This window comes from Rhipicephalus sanguineus, chromosome 4 (genome assembly GCF_013339695.2).
Source record: "Rhipicephalus sanguineus isolate Rsan-2018 chromosome 4, BIME_Rsan_1.4, whole genome shotgun sequence".
Taxonomy (NCBI): domain Eukaryota; kingdom Metazoa; phylum Arthropoda; class Arachnida; order Ixodida; family Ixodidae; genus Rhipicephalus; species Rhipicephalus sanguineus.
Genome location: NC_051179.1, coordinates 174,997,039 through 175,017,074, shown reverse-complemented (window position 1 = coordinate 175,017,074; position 20,036 = coordinate 174,997,039). Strand labels below are relative to the sequence as shown.

Genomic DNA, 20,036 nt, shown 5'->3' with positions numbered 1-20,036 from the left:
CTCGAGATCTTTGTGTTGTTTGACTTTCCTGTATACGGGGGCACACCTGACCGATTATTAGTGACGAACGTTGCCTTTAAGATATCTTAATTTGGTTTTAAAGTAAGCGTGAGTGCTCACTTGAGTTGGCTGCACCTTGCGACATCCAAGTATTGGGGACGGACGTCACAGAAGGTTTGGGGGGTGCACAATATGAGGACTGGCACCCAGGGAGGCCTATTGTTCCGCACCCCTCTGGCTCTGTTGTCTGTTGTCCTGCTGCTCTCGAGGTAGTTTTCGTGGGGGACACGCGCTTAACAGGTTTAACCCATACCGAGGCACCCACATACTTTCAATCTCTACTGCGCTGGGGCCCCGATTTGAAAACCGCGCTGTCAACGTCACCACAGCTTGAGTGCACGTGGTCTTTGACGCTCCCCCGCATGGGGCGCGAGTTTCTTGTGGTTTTTAGGCGGGCGTTTTGAAGTGATGCTAAAATGGTCACAATTAACTACGCTAGAATTAGTTGTACGATACGCTAGAGCATTTACGATTTAATTTAGAGATTACCAGACACAAAGCTACAAATTACAGCCAAAAAGTCACCAACAAAAATTTCGCTGTCAGGGGTCCTTTAAGGGATATTTATTAAATGCGAAGCATTTCTTAGCGAACCTCTGGCACTTTGAGCGTATCTATCTATCTATCTATCTATCTATCTATCTATCTATCTATCTATCTATCTATCTATCTATCTATCTATCTATCTATCTATCTATCTATCTATCTATCTATCTATCTATCTATCTATCTATCTATCTATCTATCTATCTATCTATCTATCTATCTATCTATCTATCTATCTATCTATCTATCTATCTATCTATCTATCTATCTATCTATCTATCTATCTATCTATCTATCTATCTATCTATCTATCTATCTATCTATCTATCTATCTATCTATCTATCTATCTATCTATCTATCTATCTATCTATCTAGCCGCATACGTCTGGGTGCTCTCATGATGGCCTCCTTAACTTGGTGTAGACCAAAATTTGCATGGGAGGGTGGTTTTCAGCGAACAAACTGACACTTAATGCTAAAAAAACTAAATACACTATTTTCCACTCCCGTTATCGGGATATAAGCAATGAGTCTATTTACATTACAATAAACAACTGCGTGCTTGAGCAAACGAAAGATTTCAAATATCTGGGTGTAATTTTCGATAGCCATTTAAACTGGCAAAGCCATATTAACTCTTTATGCGCTAAACTAGGATCTGGATGCAGTACGTTATTAACCGCTAGAAATTATTTTAAAACTAGTATCCTCCGAATTCTCTATTTCGCTTTTTTTCATTGTCACCTATCATATTGCATAGATTCATGGGGATGGACTTTTAAAACGTACCTAGAACCCTTACGTATACTACAAAAGCGAGCACTTCGAATAATAAACAATGCTAGATATGATGAACACACCGCGCCATTGTTTTATAACATGGAAATCATACCATTTGATAATTTACGACAGCAAAAAATTGCGCTTACCGTCCATGATGTCATTTCTTATAATCTGCCCTTTCATATATCAGTATTTTCATCCTCTTCCCGCCTTACCAGACGTGCCACACTACATAATTTCAATCTTCCGCCTACTAATAATGTTTATGGAAAACGATTGCTACAATTTTCTGGGGTTAAGATCTGGAATGATATACCGTGTGAAATAAAAGAAAGCAAAAGATTTTCCTGTGCGCTTAAAAAATACTTTCTGCAGAAAAATGAACAGGAACACTAACACACACTTTGTTGTAATCTGTGCTGCGTTATATATTGGTTATATGTAAACCAAAATCATACTTGACATGCTTTACGTACTTCTCTGTATTTATATTTGTTGTATTGCACATACAATCTCTTACACGCATGCAACATATTGCACGATACTGCAATCTACCTATCACAAATATGTTCCCGTTTTATATTTTGCTCCATTTTTTCTTTTTTTTTCTTATGATTGAAGTGTACCTATAAAATATCTGCTTTGTAAACACAATCTGTCCATTAAATACATATTTATTTAGACCCCCTACTAGCCAGTGGCTATGGGTCTAATCAGTGTTGTGTACTTTCATGTAATAAGAACTTGAAATAAAAAACGATTGATTGATTGATTGATTTCACGAATATGATTGCCGGGTCGTGACATGAATAACGTTAAAATCTTGGCGCGTACGTCGTCAAACCCTTTCCACTAGACACGTGTGGCACATACCCGTTTACCACGGGCCGCGGTGTACGGGTATGCGCCACAGGTGACTGACAGTTTATATCTACCCAGGAACGTCGAGAACAGACATTGGTAACTTAAATGCTAGAGCGTTAAGGAAAAGCAACATCGGCAGCGTTGACTCAACGAATGGAAAGAATGAAAATTAGGATCCCAGCAGGAATCGAACCCAAGCACTCTGCGTGGCAATCAGGTATTCTACCACTGAGCCACGCCAGGTCTATAAACTGGTTTGGAAAAACAGCCTACGCAGGCGTAATATCGGTGCAACATCCATTGTGGTTGTGGTGCTGGCTATGTAATTTTACAAGAAAGCAATAAACACTACATGATACTGCTACGATGTGTACTCCTACGATAGAGGCGTCAATGAGATTAACATCTGTAGTTCCAGTGTTGGCTCGGCTTTTATAGCAGTCTAATAAACATTCGTTTGTATTCCTATGATTCAGCAAGCTATATTGAAGCATTGCTCGACCCCGGAGGAATACATTAACGAAAGTTAAGTTACATATGATATCCACATCACCGCGCCGTAAGCTGCACTTCGTCCACCAGAACGATGCAGTGTCCTCCTCATTTCTTACGAGGCTGAGCGATGGCTTCATGCTGACCGAGAATGATGCCAGATTGATTGACAGCCGCTTTGTAGACTAGGCTACGTAGGCTACATACGCCAAGGTAGTCTACGAATACGACAAACACCATCCACTGATGTTGGTCTATGTAGCACTATCCAGGCCTATCAGCATCGACGGCCTATACCTCACCAACGTGAAGGGTGACTTCAGATACCGACATCTCGCCGGCTCTGTCGACAGACAATTTGTCGACGAAATGACCGAGGCATCCACAAATTCCAACAGCTCTACTATACGACATACTTCACTACACGTGGACCCCTCGTCACCACGATCACGACCGGATCCTATAAGAAGTCATGACCAGCTCCTGGTGCTCACTGATCACGGTGATGGTGCCCTTGTTCAAGAACTGTCAAGAACTTCTTGCACACATGCACACGGGTTTGTGAAACGTGCATGCGTTCTCGAGACACGTATAACCACTACATATCAACTTACCGCTTCTGGTGTTGCTAATACCCACGTTGCCATTGGCAGCGTTACCCAACCGTAAACAGCTGGTTATGTAACACATATGCGGCTCTTCAACATATATATGTGTGCGTATAAAATTTATACAAATCTTTAACGTCATTTTGTAACGTGTCGCTCAGTAAAAAAAAAAAAAAGATACGCCACAGTCACCTACCCGCCGCATGCTTCGCATAACATCGACTCCCACGGTACGTGGGATCTGCCGAATTTTTATTTTGCTTTTTATGTGCACTGCTCGTGATACTTGTAATAATATTTCAATTCTGACACCACCCACGTTGTTCACTTCATTTACGAGCACGATTTTTGTTGCACTAAAGCTACCGCATGTTGCTGTCCTGATTCAAACAGCTTTTTCAGGTTACCACTCTGGCTGTGAATGGCACAATGTGCCATTCACAGTTGAGCTCTCACTTGTGCTTAGTGTGAAGCGCCATATTTTACAACCTGGTCGAAGTATTTCATCAGCATGGCGTTGTGTGACAAGGGGGCATAGGTCGGCAAACTCACTCGTGAGTCGACTCACTCAGATTCAGATCGAGCTGTGAGTCTAGGTGTGTAATACATTGGTGAGTTCGAGTCCGGTTGAAAAACTTTTAGTGAGCCTGAGTCCAAGTGAATCCGCTTGAGGAAAATTTTGGTAAGTCTGAGTTCGAGTGAGCCCCAAGGGCGAAATATATTTCATGAGTGAGTTAGGGTGAGCTCTACATTTTTTGCCGACCTATGCAAGGGGGTTATTCATTGACAGGAGAACCCTGTATCATTGATATGTGTAGCAAACATTTGAAGTGTAGTAAAAAAAAAGAGCCTTTTGTTCATGCCAGTGACAAACACAATGAACAAAGACAAACACGCACCACACAATGCTGCCGAGGTCGTTGCAGGCGGCGGCGTACTCTGCGCAGGTGCTCGGCATGCAGGCCCTGTGGTCCTCGAAACAGGTTCACTACGCGGTTGCGCTGCTGCTGGCTCCCGTTGTGGTGGTGGTGGTAGGTCAGCTGCTGCTGGCAGCAGCTCAGCATCGTCGGTGTCATCATCATGCCCTTCGAGAACAGGCTCATGTGCCGCCAACGCGATATCGTGCAGAGCTGCACAAGCAGCAATGATGGTGGCTGCTCGATCGGGATTGTAGAGCAAGGTCCGATAACGCTGTAAGCTTTGGAACCTGCTCTTTCGGACCCCGCTGCACCTCTCCACAACAGTGCGCATGGCGGTGTGGGCCTTGTTGTAGTAGTTCTCAGGGGTGCCAGGAGCTGGTCGTCCGGGCACTGGTGTCAGGAGGCACGGTTCTAATGGATAGCTGGAGTCTCCTGCACGAGGGCGGCATGACAGCTGTAGTGATAACGTCTTGAATGTGGCAAGCATTGACAGCACTTACCAAGCAAGCCGCAGTTTTGCTTCCAGGTGCTGACGGAGAGGGCTCCCCCACCATACCCATGAGTCATGACATGACCCCAGGAAACATGGACTGACATCCAGAATCCACAGGTCGGCATCAAATGTCTGCAGAATTCAATTCAGTCAAAATTGTACCCATAAAATACCTTCGGTACAATGTTGGCTATTATGTTAAGTCTGCACTGTTACTGTTAAAACACAGTTAAAACTATGAACAAATCATCGACAGGGTAGGACTTGTACCATAAGTTCTAACACGCAGACAATGCAGTGTCAAAGGGTAGTCTGCATGCTTACTGCTTGGAACAACCCATCTTCCAGCCAGCAAAGCTGCTGTATGTTTAAGGCAATGTATCACAAATACCTACAACATGAAAAACTTGCGACTGAAAAACGGTTTATGAAACAATGCATATTTAATGTACGTGTACTGATCCATGTAACGTCCATCACGACAATGAACAATAAGGACATAATACGGCACATTCTGGGAGCGCTAATCTTAACAAATACAAATCGAGAATCAAGCTTCGGGTACACATGGCGAACGAGCAACGGTAATATTATGCACTGTGCAGGCCGCTGAACCAACGTGTACTCCGCGTCACATGATTTCATCGCTTATCCTAAGCGAAGTGCCCTGAAACGAACCAATTCTCGTTCTGGATAGATCGAAAATACCGCTCCCACTATACTCAGTCGCAACAGCCTCAGTAAAGCGGAAATTTTAAGCGATATAAATGAAACAATTCGCTACGCATAGAATGCATGAATAATACTCACGATCATGGTGTTGAATGCGTAGAATCCCTTCCGCGACATGTAATGCGTCGTGTCCGCGGAGCTCAGGCCATGGGGCTTCTGGATGGTGATGAGCGTACCATCCACGCACCCGACCACAACGGGAATCCGCTCGAGCCGCGCGAACGCCGCCTTTGTTCGCTCTTCGAGTCTGTGGTCTCCGGAAAAGGCCACCCACCGTTTTTGCCCGCGACAACAGTAATGGCGTGTTCCTGACGGACGACTGCGACAGGCCGATGAATTCCTCGCTGCCGACAGCTCGCTGGAAGCATCCGATCGCAAAAAAATCTCAGCGCGCACAACACCTTCCGCTCTGTTGAAATCCCACTGGTTCGTTGGCACCCGATGACGGGGTTGAGTTCGTCGCACAACCAACGTACAGCACGTTTCGAGAAACGAAAGCGACGCTGGAATTCACACTCGCCATCTCTTCAAACGCATTTCGCACCTCCTACCATTCTGCATCTGCTTCCAGAAACGCCAACGTAGCAAGGAAGCACCGTTGCAAGCGCCATTTTCTCAAAATCAGCTGTTGCGGCAGCCGCAACCGCCGCATCACTCGAAATACATGCCGTGCGACGCCATTGTTCGCTCGAGAGAACGCGAGCGAACGGGCTCGCTCTCCGTTCACTTTTAGCAGACGACATGCTCGTTATGACGCGGCATGACGTCACCAAAAAAGAAAACATCAAGGAAAAAAAAGAAATGGCCACGCCCCTTAGAGTGGCGTGAGTTGTCCGGCTTCAGCCAATCGCGTGCGATCATCAGAACGAACGCGAACGAACGGCGCAGAACAGAGATCTCCGATCGCCCCCCTGATTTTGTTCTTTGCATTCGTCGGGTCAACGCTGCCGATGTCGGGTTTTCTTTACGCTCTGGCATTTAAATTACCAGTTTCTTTTCTCGCTGTTCTTGGGAAGATATAAACTATCAATGACCTGTGGCGCATACCCGCCTACCGTTGCCGGTGGTATACGGGTATGTACCACACGTGTCTCGAAGAAAGAGTTTGACGACGTACGCGACAGGACTTTCACGTTATTCATGTCATGACTAGACAGTCATATTCGCCAAACCCTCTCGCCCTCCCATGCCAGTTTTGGGCTACACCAAGCTATGGAGGCGATCACGATCGAGAGCAGCCAGACGTAGGCGGCTAGATGGATAGAAACGCTCAAACTGCCTTGGGGTCGCTAAGAAATGCTCCGCATTTAAAATGAGATGAGAAACACATTTCTAGGATTGAATGGGATTTTAACCCGCGCCCTCTGCGTGGAAGTGGAGTATTCTGCCACAGTCCCATTCTGGTGCTTGTAACTCGTTCGCAAAAATACTCTATAGAGGCGTCATGTCGGTCAAAGAATCGTGTTAACAAAGGTAATAAAGCGTAGCCCCAGTAGAGTAAAATAAAAACCTGGCGTCACACAGTGCGAATTGCGCAACGAAGTCGGTCGTTGAATGCTTCCAACCTGTTGCAAAGGGCTCAGCCAAAATTCTTCATCGTCATCAGTCACAGCGCAAAGTGCACATGATGCCTTACAGATGTGTAGCGGGTACATGATTCTCCGAAGCATGATGTAATATGGCATAGTGGCTGCTTCGCTACCTCAGAAAAATTACGGTGATTTATGGCGTAGTGGGTACATTGCACATGTGCTTTCATTAGTTGGCCCAAGAGAGTCTACAACGGGCTCTGGAAAGGCTGCTCTTCGAGCTTTCGCTGTGACTGTGCTGCGTGTTCCGCGCAGGCCTGGTGATCTTTTTATCAGAACAGCGGTCTCGCACGTCAGAGAGTACAGTAAATGACGCGCTGTTTCTGAGATCGTGCTCACACGCTTGACACGAAGCACTGAGCCCGCTAAAAATCATGATTGACTTATGCGAAAATAAATACTATGACTTTGAAGCGTATACTTGTTTGTGCTAGTTGGTATGAATTCGTGGTACAGTTATTTCCGCTCCTCTGAAGAACGTGGGAAGAACGTGTTTTACACCTCTCCCACCTTCTTAAGAGGAGGGCAAGTAACTACATCCCAAATCAAATCTTTTTTATGACTACCTTAACTTCAATTTTTTGTATACAAAAAAAAGCCGTTACGAACCGTTACGGAACATTTTCTTTTCGTTCCAGAACAGAAACAGAACGGAACTTTTTGCGGTGGAACGAAACTAAGACCGAAACGAAAAAGATTTCGTTCCGACACCCTGCTTTGGACGCCTTGATAATGTGACCACAATTGAAAGCGTCACCCATGACCACATCTCCTCGGCTATCAGACGAGTTGTTCAAAAAATCGCAGCATATCCACGGAGTGAATGATGATGAGTGGGCGAAGCTGCGGAGGTTCATCGGTAAACCGTGAATCTTCCGTGAATTCTGCCCAGTACATCATCACTGACGTGAGATCGGGCGAGTTTATACTAAAGGTTCGATTAGAGTTATGACGACTTGCAGCTCACTTTAATTTTACATGTATGCCGTGAATTTTCATTGTTTAGGAAACCATTGCTTTAGAAAACATCTGGCGTCTTTCGTTAAGCAGCTGGCGTCTTTTCGCTTTGCTTTAGAAACATCTGGCGTCTTTTCGTTTTGCTTTTAGAAAACATCTGGCGTCTTTCGTTGGTTTATTTCATCAATCAACGGCGTTTTGAACAAAATTTTTATTGTTTAATCACGCACAGGAGAAATCTCACCAGGCACTACCTTGGAGGTTAACAATGGCTGCTAATGGGAATGAGAGACAGGAGAAGTCGGCTTTTAGACACTTCTACTTCTACTAACGTTTCCTGCTGGAACATGCCAATGGCTGCTAATGGGGAATGAGAGACAGAAGAATTCGGCTTTTAGTTAACGCGCACGCTGCGAATTTTTTATTGTTCAACAACGCACAGGAGAAATCTCCCACCGGCACCACCTTGGAGGTCAAGATCTGGTACTAGCGTTACGACTAGTTACGCACTACGAGGGACGAACGGGTGCCACTTTAAGGAGCTTCGCCCCTAAAAGAAATTGCCCAGTGACACGCCGCACGCGCTGACTCCCCTTTCTCCGACCGCGGCGTTACAACACCGCCAGCACGACAACGGTGATCGCCGTCGCCGCATCGTCGCTCGGTGTCACAACCGCCGCTGGGAAACTAACTAGTGCGACCAATAGGGGCGAGGCCGCAAAATCATCTTCCTCAAGACCCCTTGTTAAGAACAAAGCGCTTGTTTCTGTCGACAATGCGAGTACTGTTGCCTTAGTTGATACCGGTGCTGCGGTTTGTACAATGAGCTTGCATCTTAAAAAATCGCCTTGGGACGAAAGTAACGTTTGCTTGCAATGTTGTGCTACATTCCGCGGTGTAGGGGGCGAAACGTTGTGCCCTGTTGGCGTTTGTTCTGTTTCAATTGCCGCTGCGAATCAAAAGTTTAGAGCTGAATTAACTGTGCTTGCACATGCGACTCATGACATTATTCTAGGTATTGATTTCTTCCGTGAATGCGGTGCCACTCTGGATACTTTTCTTCGCAGCGCCTTGGCCACTTCATTGACGTGTCGCGTGCTGGCGTACCGAGGCACCGACGACGACGAGGTCAGCGGAGGCGCGTGCAGGGCGAGCGCTTGGGCATCTTAAGGCTCTATGAATCGCCGATAAGACGAGACCAATATGTATTTATAAGCCAGCCAGAACTGTTTTTTAATGTCTCGTGGCCTCGGTTCCACACCCCACAGGTGATTTTTACACAGCGGCTATTGGACCCATTAAAGGTAATCCTTAATGATATAATGGTAATGAATAATAGATTGAGTTAATTGGCGATATCATATGATGATATATTCCCTAACAACGCGAAGTTACTTCCTTGGAATGTACTGAATGGACTTTTTCAAGATCACTTAAATCAGATTAGCACGACTGTTGTGATAGCAACTGATGCTTCGCAGTGTGAGGAAAAGGCCGGTGTTGGAATTTTTTCCACACACCTAGCCTGGTCCTTTTCTGTAAGACTCCCTGATCATACACCAATATTTTTGGCAGAATTCTTAGCTGTCATTTTGGCCCTGCGTAAACTTCCCGTCTCCATAACTTCAGTGGCTATAGTAACCGATTCATTATCATTGTGTTCTGCTTTAACAACCCCAGCTGAATCACATACTCTGAGATTATTGCGTGCACTTGGTCCACAGCATTTGCGACACCTGCGGTTAGTATGGGTTCCGGGGCATAAAGGGATAGTATTGAATGAAGTTGCGGACACTTTGGCAAAGGCTTCCCTTGCAGGCCCAGTCCTTGATCTACTTCCAGTTACGGCGTTCGTCGCTGCGGCCAGATTTAGAAAGCACGCTTTATCATTGCTTACTCCTAGTCTTGCTTCATCACCAGATTTTCAACACCTTCAGTTCCCTTGGAGCAGAAAATGGTGTAAAACAAGGCAGATAGAAGTAGCAATGACAAGATTGCGCTGTAGGATCCCAACTCTTAACTTATACATGCACAGAGCTGGTCTGGCGATCTCATGTTCCTTTTGCAATGAGGCAGAAACAATCGAACATTTCTTGCTGGAATGCCGACGTTTTTCCTCTCTCAGAAAACGAACCATCGAAATTGTAATGCGGCACCTTGATCTGCCACTTACTTCAACTATACTGTTATCATTTGGGGCTTCTGTGCTGGGGCACTCGGACGGGAATATATGCAGTGCTATCGAGAAATTCATATGCGAGTCAAATCGTCTTATTCGACACATCAACCGCTAATAATGTTTAAATTGTCATAATGACATAAACAATTTGGCCATTTAGGAGGTTATGCAGCATGGTCCAATCAAAAACTTAAATTCATTAAAAAAAAATTCGGCAGATCCCACGTACCGTTGGAGTCGATGTTATGCGAAGCATGTGGCGGGTAGCTGACTGGGGCGTAACTTTTTTTACTTAGCGACACGTTACAAAATGACGCTAAAGATTTGTATAAATTTTATACGCGCCCATATGTATATGTTGAAGAGCCGCATATGTGTTATATAACCAGTTGTTTACGGTTGGGTAACGCTGCCAATGGCAACATGGGTATTACCAACACCTGAAGCGGTAAGCTGATACGTAGTGCTTATACGTGTCCCGAGAACGCACGCACGTTTCACGAACCCGTGTGCATGTGTGCAAGAAATTATTGACAGTTCTTGAACAAGGGCATCATCACCGTGATCAGTGAGCACCAGCGGCTGGTCATGACTTTTTATAGGATCCGGTCATGATCGTGGTGACGAGGGGTCCATGTGTAGAGACGTATGTGGTATAGTAGAGCTGTTGGAATTCGTGGATGCCTCGGTCATTTCGTCGGCAAATTGTGAGTCGATAGAGTCGGCGACATGTCGGAACCTGAAACCACCTTTCGCGTTGCTCAGGTATAGGCCGTCGAGGCTGGTAGGCCTGGATAGTGCTACGTAGGCCAACATCAGTGGATGGCGCTTGTCGCATTCGCAGACTACCTGGGCGTATGTGGCCAACGTAGCCTAGTCTACAAAGCGGCTGTCAATCAATCTGGCGTCATCCTCGGTCAGCATGAGGCCATCGCTCAGCCTCATAAGAAATGAAGAGGACACTGCGTCGTTCTAGTGGACGAAGTGCTCCTTACGGTGCGGTGATGTGGATATCATATGTAACTTTCGTAAATATATTCCTCCGGGGTCAAGCAATGCTTCAGTATAGCTTGCTGAATCATAAAAATACAAACATATTGTTTATTAGACTCCTATGAAAGTGGAGCCAACACTGGAACCACAGACATTAATCTGATATGACGCCTGTATCGTAGGAGTATCATGTAGTGTTTATTGCATTCTTGTAAAATTAGATAGCCACCACCGCAACCACAATTGACGTTGCACCGATATTACGCCTGCGTAGACTGTTTTTCCAAACCAGTTTATAGAACTGGCGTGGCTCAGTGGTGGAATATCTGTTTGCCACGCAAAATGCTTGAGTTCGATTCCTGCTGGGATCCTAATTTTCATTATTTCCATTCGTTGAGTCAACGTTGCCAATGTTGGCTGCCAACGCTCTAGCATTTAAAGTACCAATGTCTGTTCTCGCCGTTCCTGGGTAGATATCAACTGTCAATCACCTGTGGCGCATACCCGTACACCGCGGCCCGTGGTAAACGCGTATGTGCCACACGTGTCTAGTGGAAAGGGTTTGACGACGTACGCGACAGGAATTTAACGTTATTCATGTCATGACCCGACAATCATATTCGTAAAATCCTCTTACCCTCCCATCAAATTTTGGTCTACACCAAGTTAAGTAGGCGATCATGAGAGCACCCAGACGTAGGCGGCTAGATAGATAGATAGATAGATAGATAGATAGATACGTAGATAGAAACGCTCAAAGTGCCAGAGGTTCGCTAAGAAATGCTTCGCATTTAAAAACGCTTAATTCTAATTGATACAGTAACGTCTATTAGCTCTTAAAATTTTCAGACTTTATGATCCGCCCGACTCTTGGCCGATCCCCCTGAGTGGGTAGGTGCCATCATCCAAGGAGCATCATCATCATCATCATCATCATCATCATCATCATCATCATCATAAAGCAGTTGGTTTTCGTACGTCAATGTAGCAGCATCGTTCTTCTTCTACCTCTCTGCTACAGTGGTGACTATGGACCATGGAATGCAACGTTCCAGAAGTTTCCACCGGGTTGCTACCGAACACCGACTCAACCGAGTCCATGCTACCGTCAATGGGCCACTACGCAGTGCGACTGCGTCAGTTCTGGCCGGAGCATCCAGACATTTGGTTCGCGCAAGTAGAGGCCCGATTTCAGGTATCTAATGTTACCTCACAGCAAGCGAAGTATGGCCACTTACATGGTGCTTTGCCCCACAATCTTGCACTCGAGTTGTGCGACATCCTATCGGCGCCACTAAGTCAGACGCCCTATGACACGTTGAAGAAGGCAATCCTTGAGCGCACGGCAATTTCAGAGCGAAGGCGGTTGCAAATGCTCCTGTCACCAACCGAGCTCGGGGATCGCCGTCCATCACAGCTTCTCAGGCAGATGCAAGCCCTTCTCGGCGTTCGAGCCTCATCTTTTGACGACGTGCTACTAAGGGAACTGTTCATTCAGCGTTTGCCACCCATGGTTCAGATGGTTTTGACAACAGCGTCGGAGCTGAATCTGTCCTCTTTGGCCGCCCTCGCCGACAAGGTATATGAAATAGCGCCTTCTCAGCTACCCGTACCTGATACAAGTTCCGAGAGTCGCACATCTACCACGCTTGCAGCGACGTTGCCTGCCAGTCAGTCGTCAACCCCGAATCCTTCCTCGTCAAGGCAAGATGATATTACTGACCCTCGCGCCGACATTCAGCGGCTCACAGATCTCATAGCGAGCAACCTCACCACAACGGCTGACGACGCTTCAGTGCGACACTTCAGACATGAACAACGCTTCAGCCGATCTCGACCTAATTCGCCAGCGCGTTTCCGCCGTCCGTCTCCAGCGAGCCATTCTTCGGAGTCCCCGCCGCCCTGCTGGTACCACCGACGTTTTGGAGAATCTGCACGTCGTTGCACACGACCATGCGGCTGGACGGGAAACGGCATCGGGAACCACTAACGGCGACGAGTGACTCCCGCTTGTCTCCCAGTCGCCTGTTTTTTGTTCAAGACTCCATCTGCGGACTTCGGTTTCTGGTAGACACAGGAGCAGAGGTGAGCGTACTACCCGCTCGTAGCATAGACAAAAACTGTGGGCCAATCATGCAATTACAAGCTGTGAACGGCAGCAAAGTATACGTATACTTCCGCAGGCCCGTCACACTTAATATTGGACTTAGACGAACATTCAGGTGGATTTTTCTAGTCTCTTCTGTCAGTCATGCAATACTCGGTGCCGATTTTCTTGCACACTACGGCCTCCTAGTCGACATGGCAAAGAAACAGATACTATATTCCACTACTGGATCAGAAGTTTCTGGCGTGGTTTCCTCCATCGAGTCATTCGCTTTCACGATACGGCACGTTGTTCCAGAGCCCTACGCCGGATTACTTGACGAGTTTCCATCCCTTACCATTGCACCTGACTGGACTAAACCTGTATGCCATAACGTGGAACATCACATCATCACTCGAGGCCCACCATGCCATGCGTCGCCTCGTCGCCTAGCACCAGAGAAATTAACCATAGCCAAAAACGAATTCGAACATATGCTGGAGATTGGTATTGCTCGTCCTTCATGCAGTGTATGGTCGTCACGTCTACATATGGTACCCAAGAAAAGCGGTGATTGGCGTCCATGTGGAGACTATCGTGCACTGAACGCAGCCACAATTCCTGATAGATACCCCCTGCCAAACATTCAGGATTTTACGGTCAGTCTTCACGGAGAGAAAATATTTTCCAAGATTGATCTGGCAAAAGCATATCATCAGATTCCCATGGCTCCGGAAGATATTCCCAAAACCGCCATCACAACTCCCTTTGGGTTGTTTGAATTTCTCCGAATGCCATTTGGCCTCAAGAATGCTGCGCAGACATTCCAACGATTTATTGACGTAGTCGTCCGTGGGTTACCATTTGTGTTCGCTTACATTGATGACATCGTGGTCGCTAGCTCGTCAAAAGAAATTCATCACGAACACCTCCGTTTGCTTTTTAATCGACTTCAGATGCATGGTCTTGTGATTAATTCGGAGAAGTGCCAATTCGGTGTGACATCCCTGGAGTTTCTTGGACACATTGTAAACAGTGATGGCATCGAGCCCGTTCCTGCCAAGGTTCAAGCTATTAAAAATTACCCTCGTCCAAACTCAATCAGACAGCTGCGACGTTTTCTCGGTATGGTAAATTTCTACAGGCGTTTCATCCCTGCTTGTGCCACAACGCTTAAACCACTCGAAGACCTGCTGGTTCACGCGAAATCAGCCGCATCAACACCAGCCTGGACTGACGCCACAGAACAAGCTTTTTCTGACATAAAGGACAAACTGGCTGAAGTAACACTCTTAACACATCCGAAGCACGATGCCCCCACCAGTCTTATGGTGGATGCTTCTGGTGTCGCAGTTGGAGGAGTTCTTCAGCAGTTCATTAACGGCTATTGGAAACCTCTCGGATTTTTCTCGAAGAAGCTGTCCGGACCCGAGACGCGCTACAGTGTTTTTGGCCGCGAACTTCTTGCATGTTACCTCGCCGTGAAGCACTTTCGCTATTTTCTCGAAGGGCGTCGTTTCACCTTGTTCACCGACCATAAACCACTGACTTGTGCGCTGAACTCGGGAGGAACGAACTACTCCCCTAGAGAGACCAGGCAGTTGGCTTACCTTGCTGAGTTTTCAATGCAGGTTGAGCACGTCAAGGGCGCGATGATTATTCCGGCCAATGCACTAAGTCGAGTCGAAGGAATAAAACATGCACAGGTGACAGACGAACAGCTGGCATCAGCGCAGTTGGAGGATGAAGAACTTCAGAACATACGTACATCGACGAGTTTGCAGTTCGAAAATTTACCTCTACCAGGCACTACCCTAACCCTGACGTGCGACATGTCGACTGGCTCGCCAAGGCCTTTTGTACCGCTCACCCTAAGGCGAAGAATATTCGAACATTTTCATTCTTTTTCCCATCCTGGTATTAAAGCAACGCAGAAACTCGTCAGTGAACGTTACGTGTGGCCTGGAATGAACGCTGATCTGAGAAATTGGGCTCGAGCATGTCTGCCTTGTCAGCGATGCAAAATACAGCGACTTACCGGAAGTCCTTTTCAAAAATTCCTACTTACCGGCGACCGTTTCCTCAAGGTACACATAGACATCGTCGGACCTCTTCCTCCTTCTAAAGGATATCGTTACCTTCTTACAATCGTCGACAGGTTCACCAGGTGGCCAGAAGCAGCACCAATCAGCGATATTACAGCCGAAACCATCGCCAACGCTTTCGTTAACACCTGGGTATCGCGATTTGGAGTTCCAGAAGAAGTGGTTACCGACCGAGGCAGACAATTTGAATCTGCATTCTTCCACCACCTCTCACGGCTTTTGGGAATGCACCATCAGCGTATCACCGCGTATCATCCTCAAGCAAATGGCCTGGTTGAGCGATTTCACAGGCAATTGAAAGCAGCGCTAATGGCTCATGGTGACACTGAACACTGGATTGACGCTTTGCCTCTGGTACTTCTTGGTATACGAAGTACATTTAAAGAAGACCTTCAATGTGCTGCAGCGCAGTTAGACTACGGCACTTCACTGCGGTTCCCTGCTGAATTCATCTGCCAACAGCCTTCTCAGGAAAACAAGCTGGATATCCCATGTTATCTGAAACGCTTGCAAGATGTTTCCAAGGCAATCCGTCCAGTGGCGCCGCGGCATAAGTCGACACACAAGCCGTTCCTCTTCAAGGATTTACAAACCGCCACTCACGTTTTTCTTCGAACAGATGCAGTTCGCAAATCGCTACAACCACCGTACACTGGACCGCACTTGGTGATCGAGCGACAAGACAAGCATTTCACAATTCGTGCGGGCGTCAGAGAAGAGAAAGTGTCCATCGACAGGCTCAAGCCCGCTTATGTACAGACCTCCGCGAATGATACCATCTTTCCTGTTTCTACTCTTGACTCTTCCACTTTCATGAAGCCATCCACATCAAAGAAAAAGCATGTACATTGGTCTGACCAAGACTCCGTCTATATGGCGGGGGGACCCTGTCGCGTGCTGGCGTACCGAGGCACCGACGACGACGAGGTCAGCGGAGGCGCGTGCAGGGCGAGCGCTTGGGTATCAAAATAAAGCAGTTGGTTTTCGTACGTCAATGTAGCAGCATCGTTCTTCTTCTACCTCTCCGCTACAGACGGAAGATAGTGGCGATAGCTCGGACATGTTTTCAGTGTCGCAGGACGTCTGTTTGGACCCGCAGACCACAATGCTTCTGCGCGTAAACTCTTCACGCTCTCGTGCAGGTTCACGTTATGGCTTAGCCGAGCCGGATTTTGATAACGCACTCAAGAAAAACGTCATTGTGCCTCGCTGCCTCATGCTCGCCGTCGACGGTTGTGCCAACTTGTGGACCGTGAACGTTTCAGCGCAGCCCATATCCCTGCCCGCAGGACTTAAATTGGCAAGCTTTCATGAACAAACTACTCTTACAATCCGGCCAGTTGAACCATCGCCGGCCGTAAAGAATTCCCACCCAGATTCCTACCCTGACTATTCTGCCAACATTCAGCGCATGATCAACAAGTCTTTTCCTTCTACTGAACGGTGTCTACCACAGGAGGTGCTCGCAGGTGCTTGAGTGTTTGACTTTGCCCAAGACGAAACATCTACCGGTACGCCGCTACTATCTCGTACGCAACATCGGATGTATACAGGGCGAGCACCACCAATTCGTCAGAAGCCTGATCGCGCATTGCCTTCTGAAAGGAAAGTCATCGTCATCGCCGAGCAGGTTGAGGACGTATTGAAGAAGAGAGTGGTACAGGAATCGTGTAGTCCCTGGGCGGCTGCTGTCATTCTCGTCAGAAAGAAGGGCAGTTGACGGGGATTCTGTGTGGACTATCGCCGCTTAAACGCCGTTGCGAAAAAAGACGTCTAGCCTCTGCCAGGTATAGATGACGCCATCGACTGTCTGCTCTCTGCCTCCTATTTTTGTTCTGTTGACTTACGTTCGGGGTATTGGCAAATTCCCATGCACCCATCAGACAAGGAGAAGACAACCTTCGTAACGTCTGACGGTCTTTATGATCTTAACATTATGCCCTTCAGTGTGTGCAGTGCTCCAGCGACATCCCAGAGATTTATGGATAAGGTACTCCGCGGACTAAAGTGAGAAATTTGCATGTGCTATTTAGTTGATGTTATTATTTACGGAAATACTTTTCAAGAGCACAATGAAAGCTTGTCGGTTGTGCTTGAATGCATACAGAAAGCTGGCCTTGTTTTACACTATAAAAAGTGTCATTTTGGTGAACGTGAAGCACTCGTAGTAGGCTTTCTTGTTGACAGAGAAGGCATGCGACCGGACCCACAGAAGACCGCAGTGGTTCGTAACTTTAAACAACCGCGAAGCGTGAAGGACCTGCGAAGTGCCGCGAAGTTTTCTGGGTCTTTGCTCCTATGTCCGCCGATTTATTAATAATTTTGCCCAACTCGTTTCCCCGCTGGCGTCCCTTCTTCATAAAGACGCGCCGTACTCGCCGGATGATAAATGTGAGGCTGCATTTCAACAGCTGAAATTTTTGCTGACTTCAGGACCTATCCTGAAGCATTTTGATCCTGATTATTTCACAAAATTGCATACTTATGCAAGTAAGTGGACTTCGTGTTGGTGCTGTACTCGTCCAAATCTGCAGCGGCCGCTAGCATGTCACACTGACCAGAGCAGAGAACTACACCATCACCGAGCTCTAGTGGTTAGCAGTCGTCTTCGCTATTCAGAAGTTGCGACCGTATCTGTACGGCCGAGTGTTCAAAATAGTGACTTACCATCACTAACTATGCTGGCTTGATGGACTCCGCGACCCGTCTGGCCGGTTGGCTCGTTGCGCGTTGCGTCTCCAAGAGTACGGCTTTTTTTGTGGCCCATTGGAGCGGACGATGTCACACGGATGCAGATTGTCTATCCCGCCTTCCTTCAGTGCACATCAATGCTGACATTGATGACTATGTAGTTTCTGTCGCGTCCAACTTCCCCGACCTCAGCAACTTCAAGAAGGAGCAACAACGCGACCCTGACTTGAAACCCTTACTGGAAGCTGCGCATGATTCCCCAGGAAAGCATTTTACAATTTCTAATGGCCTGCTGTACGAGAGGACCTACTCAGCTCACGGTCTCCCGTTGCTTCTAGTGGTGCCGGGAAGCTTCCGGCCAGTTGTTCTCCGTTCTATGCACAATGATGATGATGATATGTGTTGTTTTGTGGCGCAAGGGCCAATGATGGCCAAAGAGCGCCAAAAGGTATTTGATGTGTAGGAGATGATGCGGTCAATGACAATGGCAGTGTGTAACGTTGGCTGTATATGGGCCTAAAAACGTTTGCTGTAAAGTGCGTAAGACATGAATAGCTGTTAAAAGAATGTTATGATTTCTGAGACATACAATGAGTGTGCTAGTATGGTATGCATAAATGAACTTATCAAAGGAGATTCGTATGAAGGTAGCACTTCATACCTCGTCAGGGTCCTTGGAGACAAGGGCGACGAGTACGTGCTATAAGGTGTACAGTCATCGCAGCAGCGGCCTCTCAAGGTAGGCCGTGCTACGTATTTTTAGGATTAATAATATGCAGTGTGGTAGTTCTGTCAACAAAATTCAGGACTGTGTCTGTGTCAAATATTGGATCTCTTCCGAGGAACATTGCTGGGTGCAAGGGAATGTTTTCTCGGTAAGCCTGCTGAAAATACTTTTTTCTTTCAGGTTCAGCTTGCCGACACTCTAGGAGAGCGTGAAGAACTGTAAGCCCTTGACCACATTTATTGCAGGTGGGAGGGTCCTCACCAGTCAGCAAGTAGTTATGGGTAGTATAGGTATGACCTATTCTTAAGCGGCAGATCAAGACCTCACGTCTACGGGACTTCGTCGTTGATGGCCAGTTACCTAAATAGGGTTTAATTAGGTGAAGTTTGTTTGATGTTTCTCTGTCCCACACGTTCTGCCAACAGCTTCTAAGTTTACTGCGAAGGAGTGGTTTCAAATCTGTAACAGGCACCGCTAAGGAAGTGTTGCCACCTTTCATCCCTGTTGATGTAGCAAGTTCGTCGGCAAGGACGTTTCCTTCAATCCCCCTGTGGCCCGGCACCCAACACAGAGTGACGCGCTGGTTTAACACGTACATGCCGCATAAAACAGAGTACAGATTGTGAACTACTGCATTTTTGTGCTTTTGGACTTTTACTAAGGCTTTAACTACGCTTAGAGAGTCAGTAAATATTACTGCCTTTTTTAACTCAAGGCTTTTTATGTGCTTTGCGGCAGTTAAAAGAGCGAAGGCCTCTGCTGTAAAGATGCTCGTTTCCCGATTGTGAATATGACGGGCCAATCGCTGCATATGCTACACCGGCATGCGACTTGGACGCGTCAGTGTAAAATGCTGGGCAAGCATATTTCTCTTTAAGTTCAAGGAAATGCATGTGGATATGCGCCTCTGGGGCATGTTTCGAAACTTCGACAAATGTCATGTCGCAGTCTATCTCTTGCCATGACCAGGGCGGTAGAGGGTTCGCTGGTGCCATTAGCGCATGCGTAAAAAGTGGGACATCCATGTCTTCACAGAACCTCCTCACGCGCAATGAGAAGGGCTCTCTAGCTGTAGTGCGGTTATGAAAAAGGGCCGCGCATGCAGTGTCATTAATGACAGAGCGATAAGGATGATATATATTTCCATTCACCTTCCAAAAGTATGCAACGCTAAGGTATTGCCTCTGGAAATTGAGTGACCATTCGTTGG

General features: G+C 46.9%; 1 protein-coding gene across 1 annotated transcript; it reads left to right on the top strand.

Moving 5' to 3' along the window:
- The first annotated feature begins 12,253 nt into the window (after window positions 1-12,253).
- On the top strand, window positions 12,254-13,207 carry LOC119391865 (uncharacterized). Its single transcript, XM_037659515.1, has one exon. The coding sequence runs from the start codon at window positions 12,254-12,256 to the stop codon at window positions 13,205-13,207; it is 954 nt and encodes a 317-aa protein (XP_037515443.1).
- Window positions 13,208-20,036: the final 6,829 nt, after the last annotated feature.

Coding starts and splice junctions, on each gene's coding strand:
- LOC119391865 (XM_037659515.1), top strand. CDS start 12,254: ATGGAATGCAACGTTCCAGAAGTTTCCACCGGGTTGCTACCGAACACC.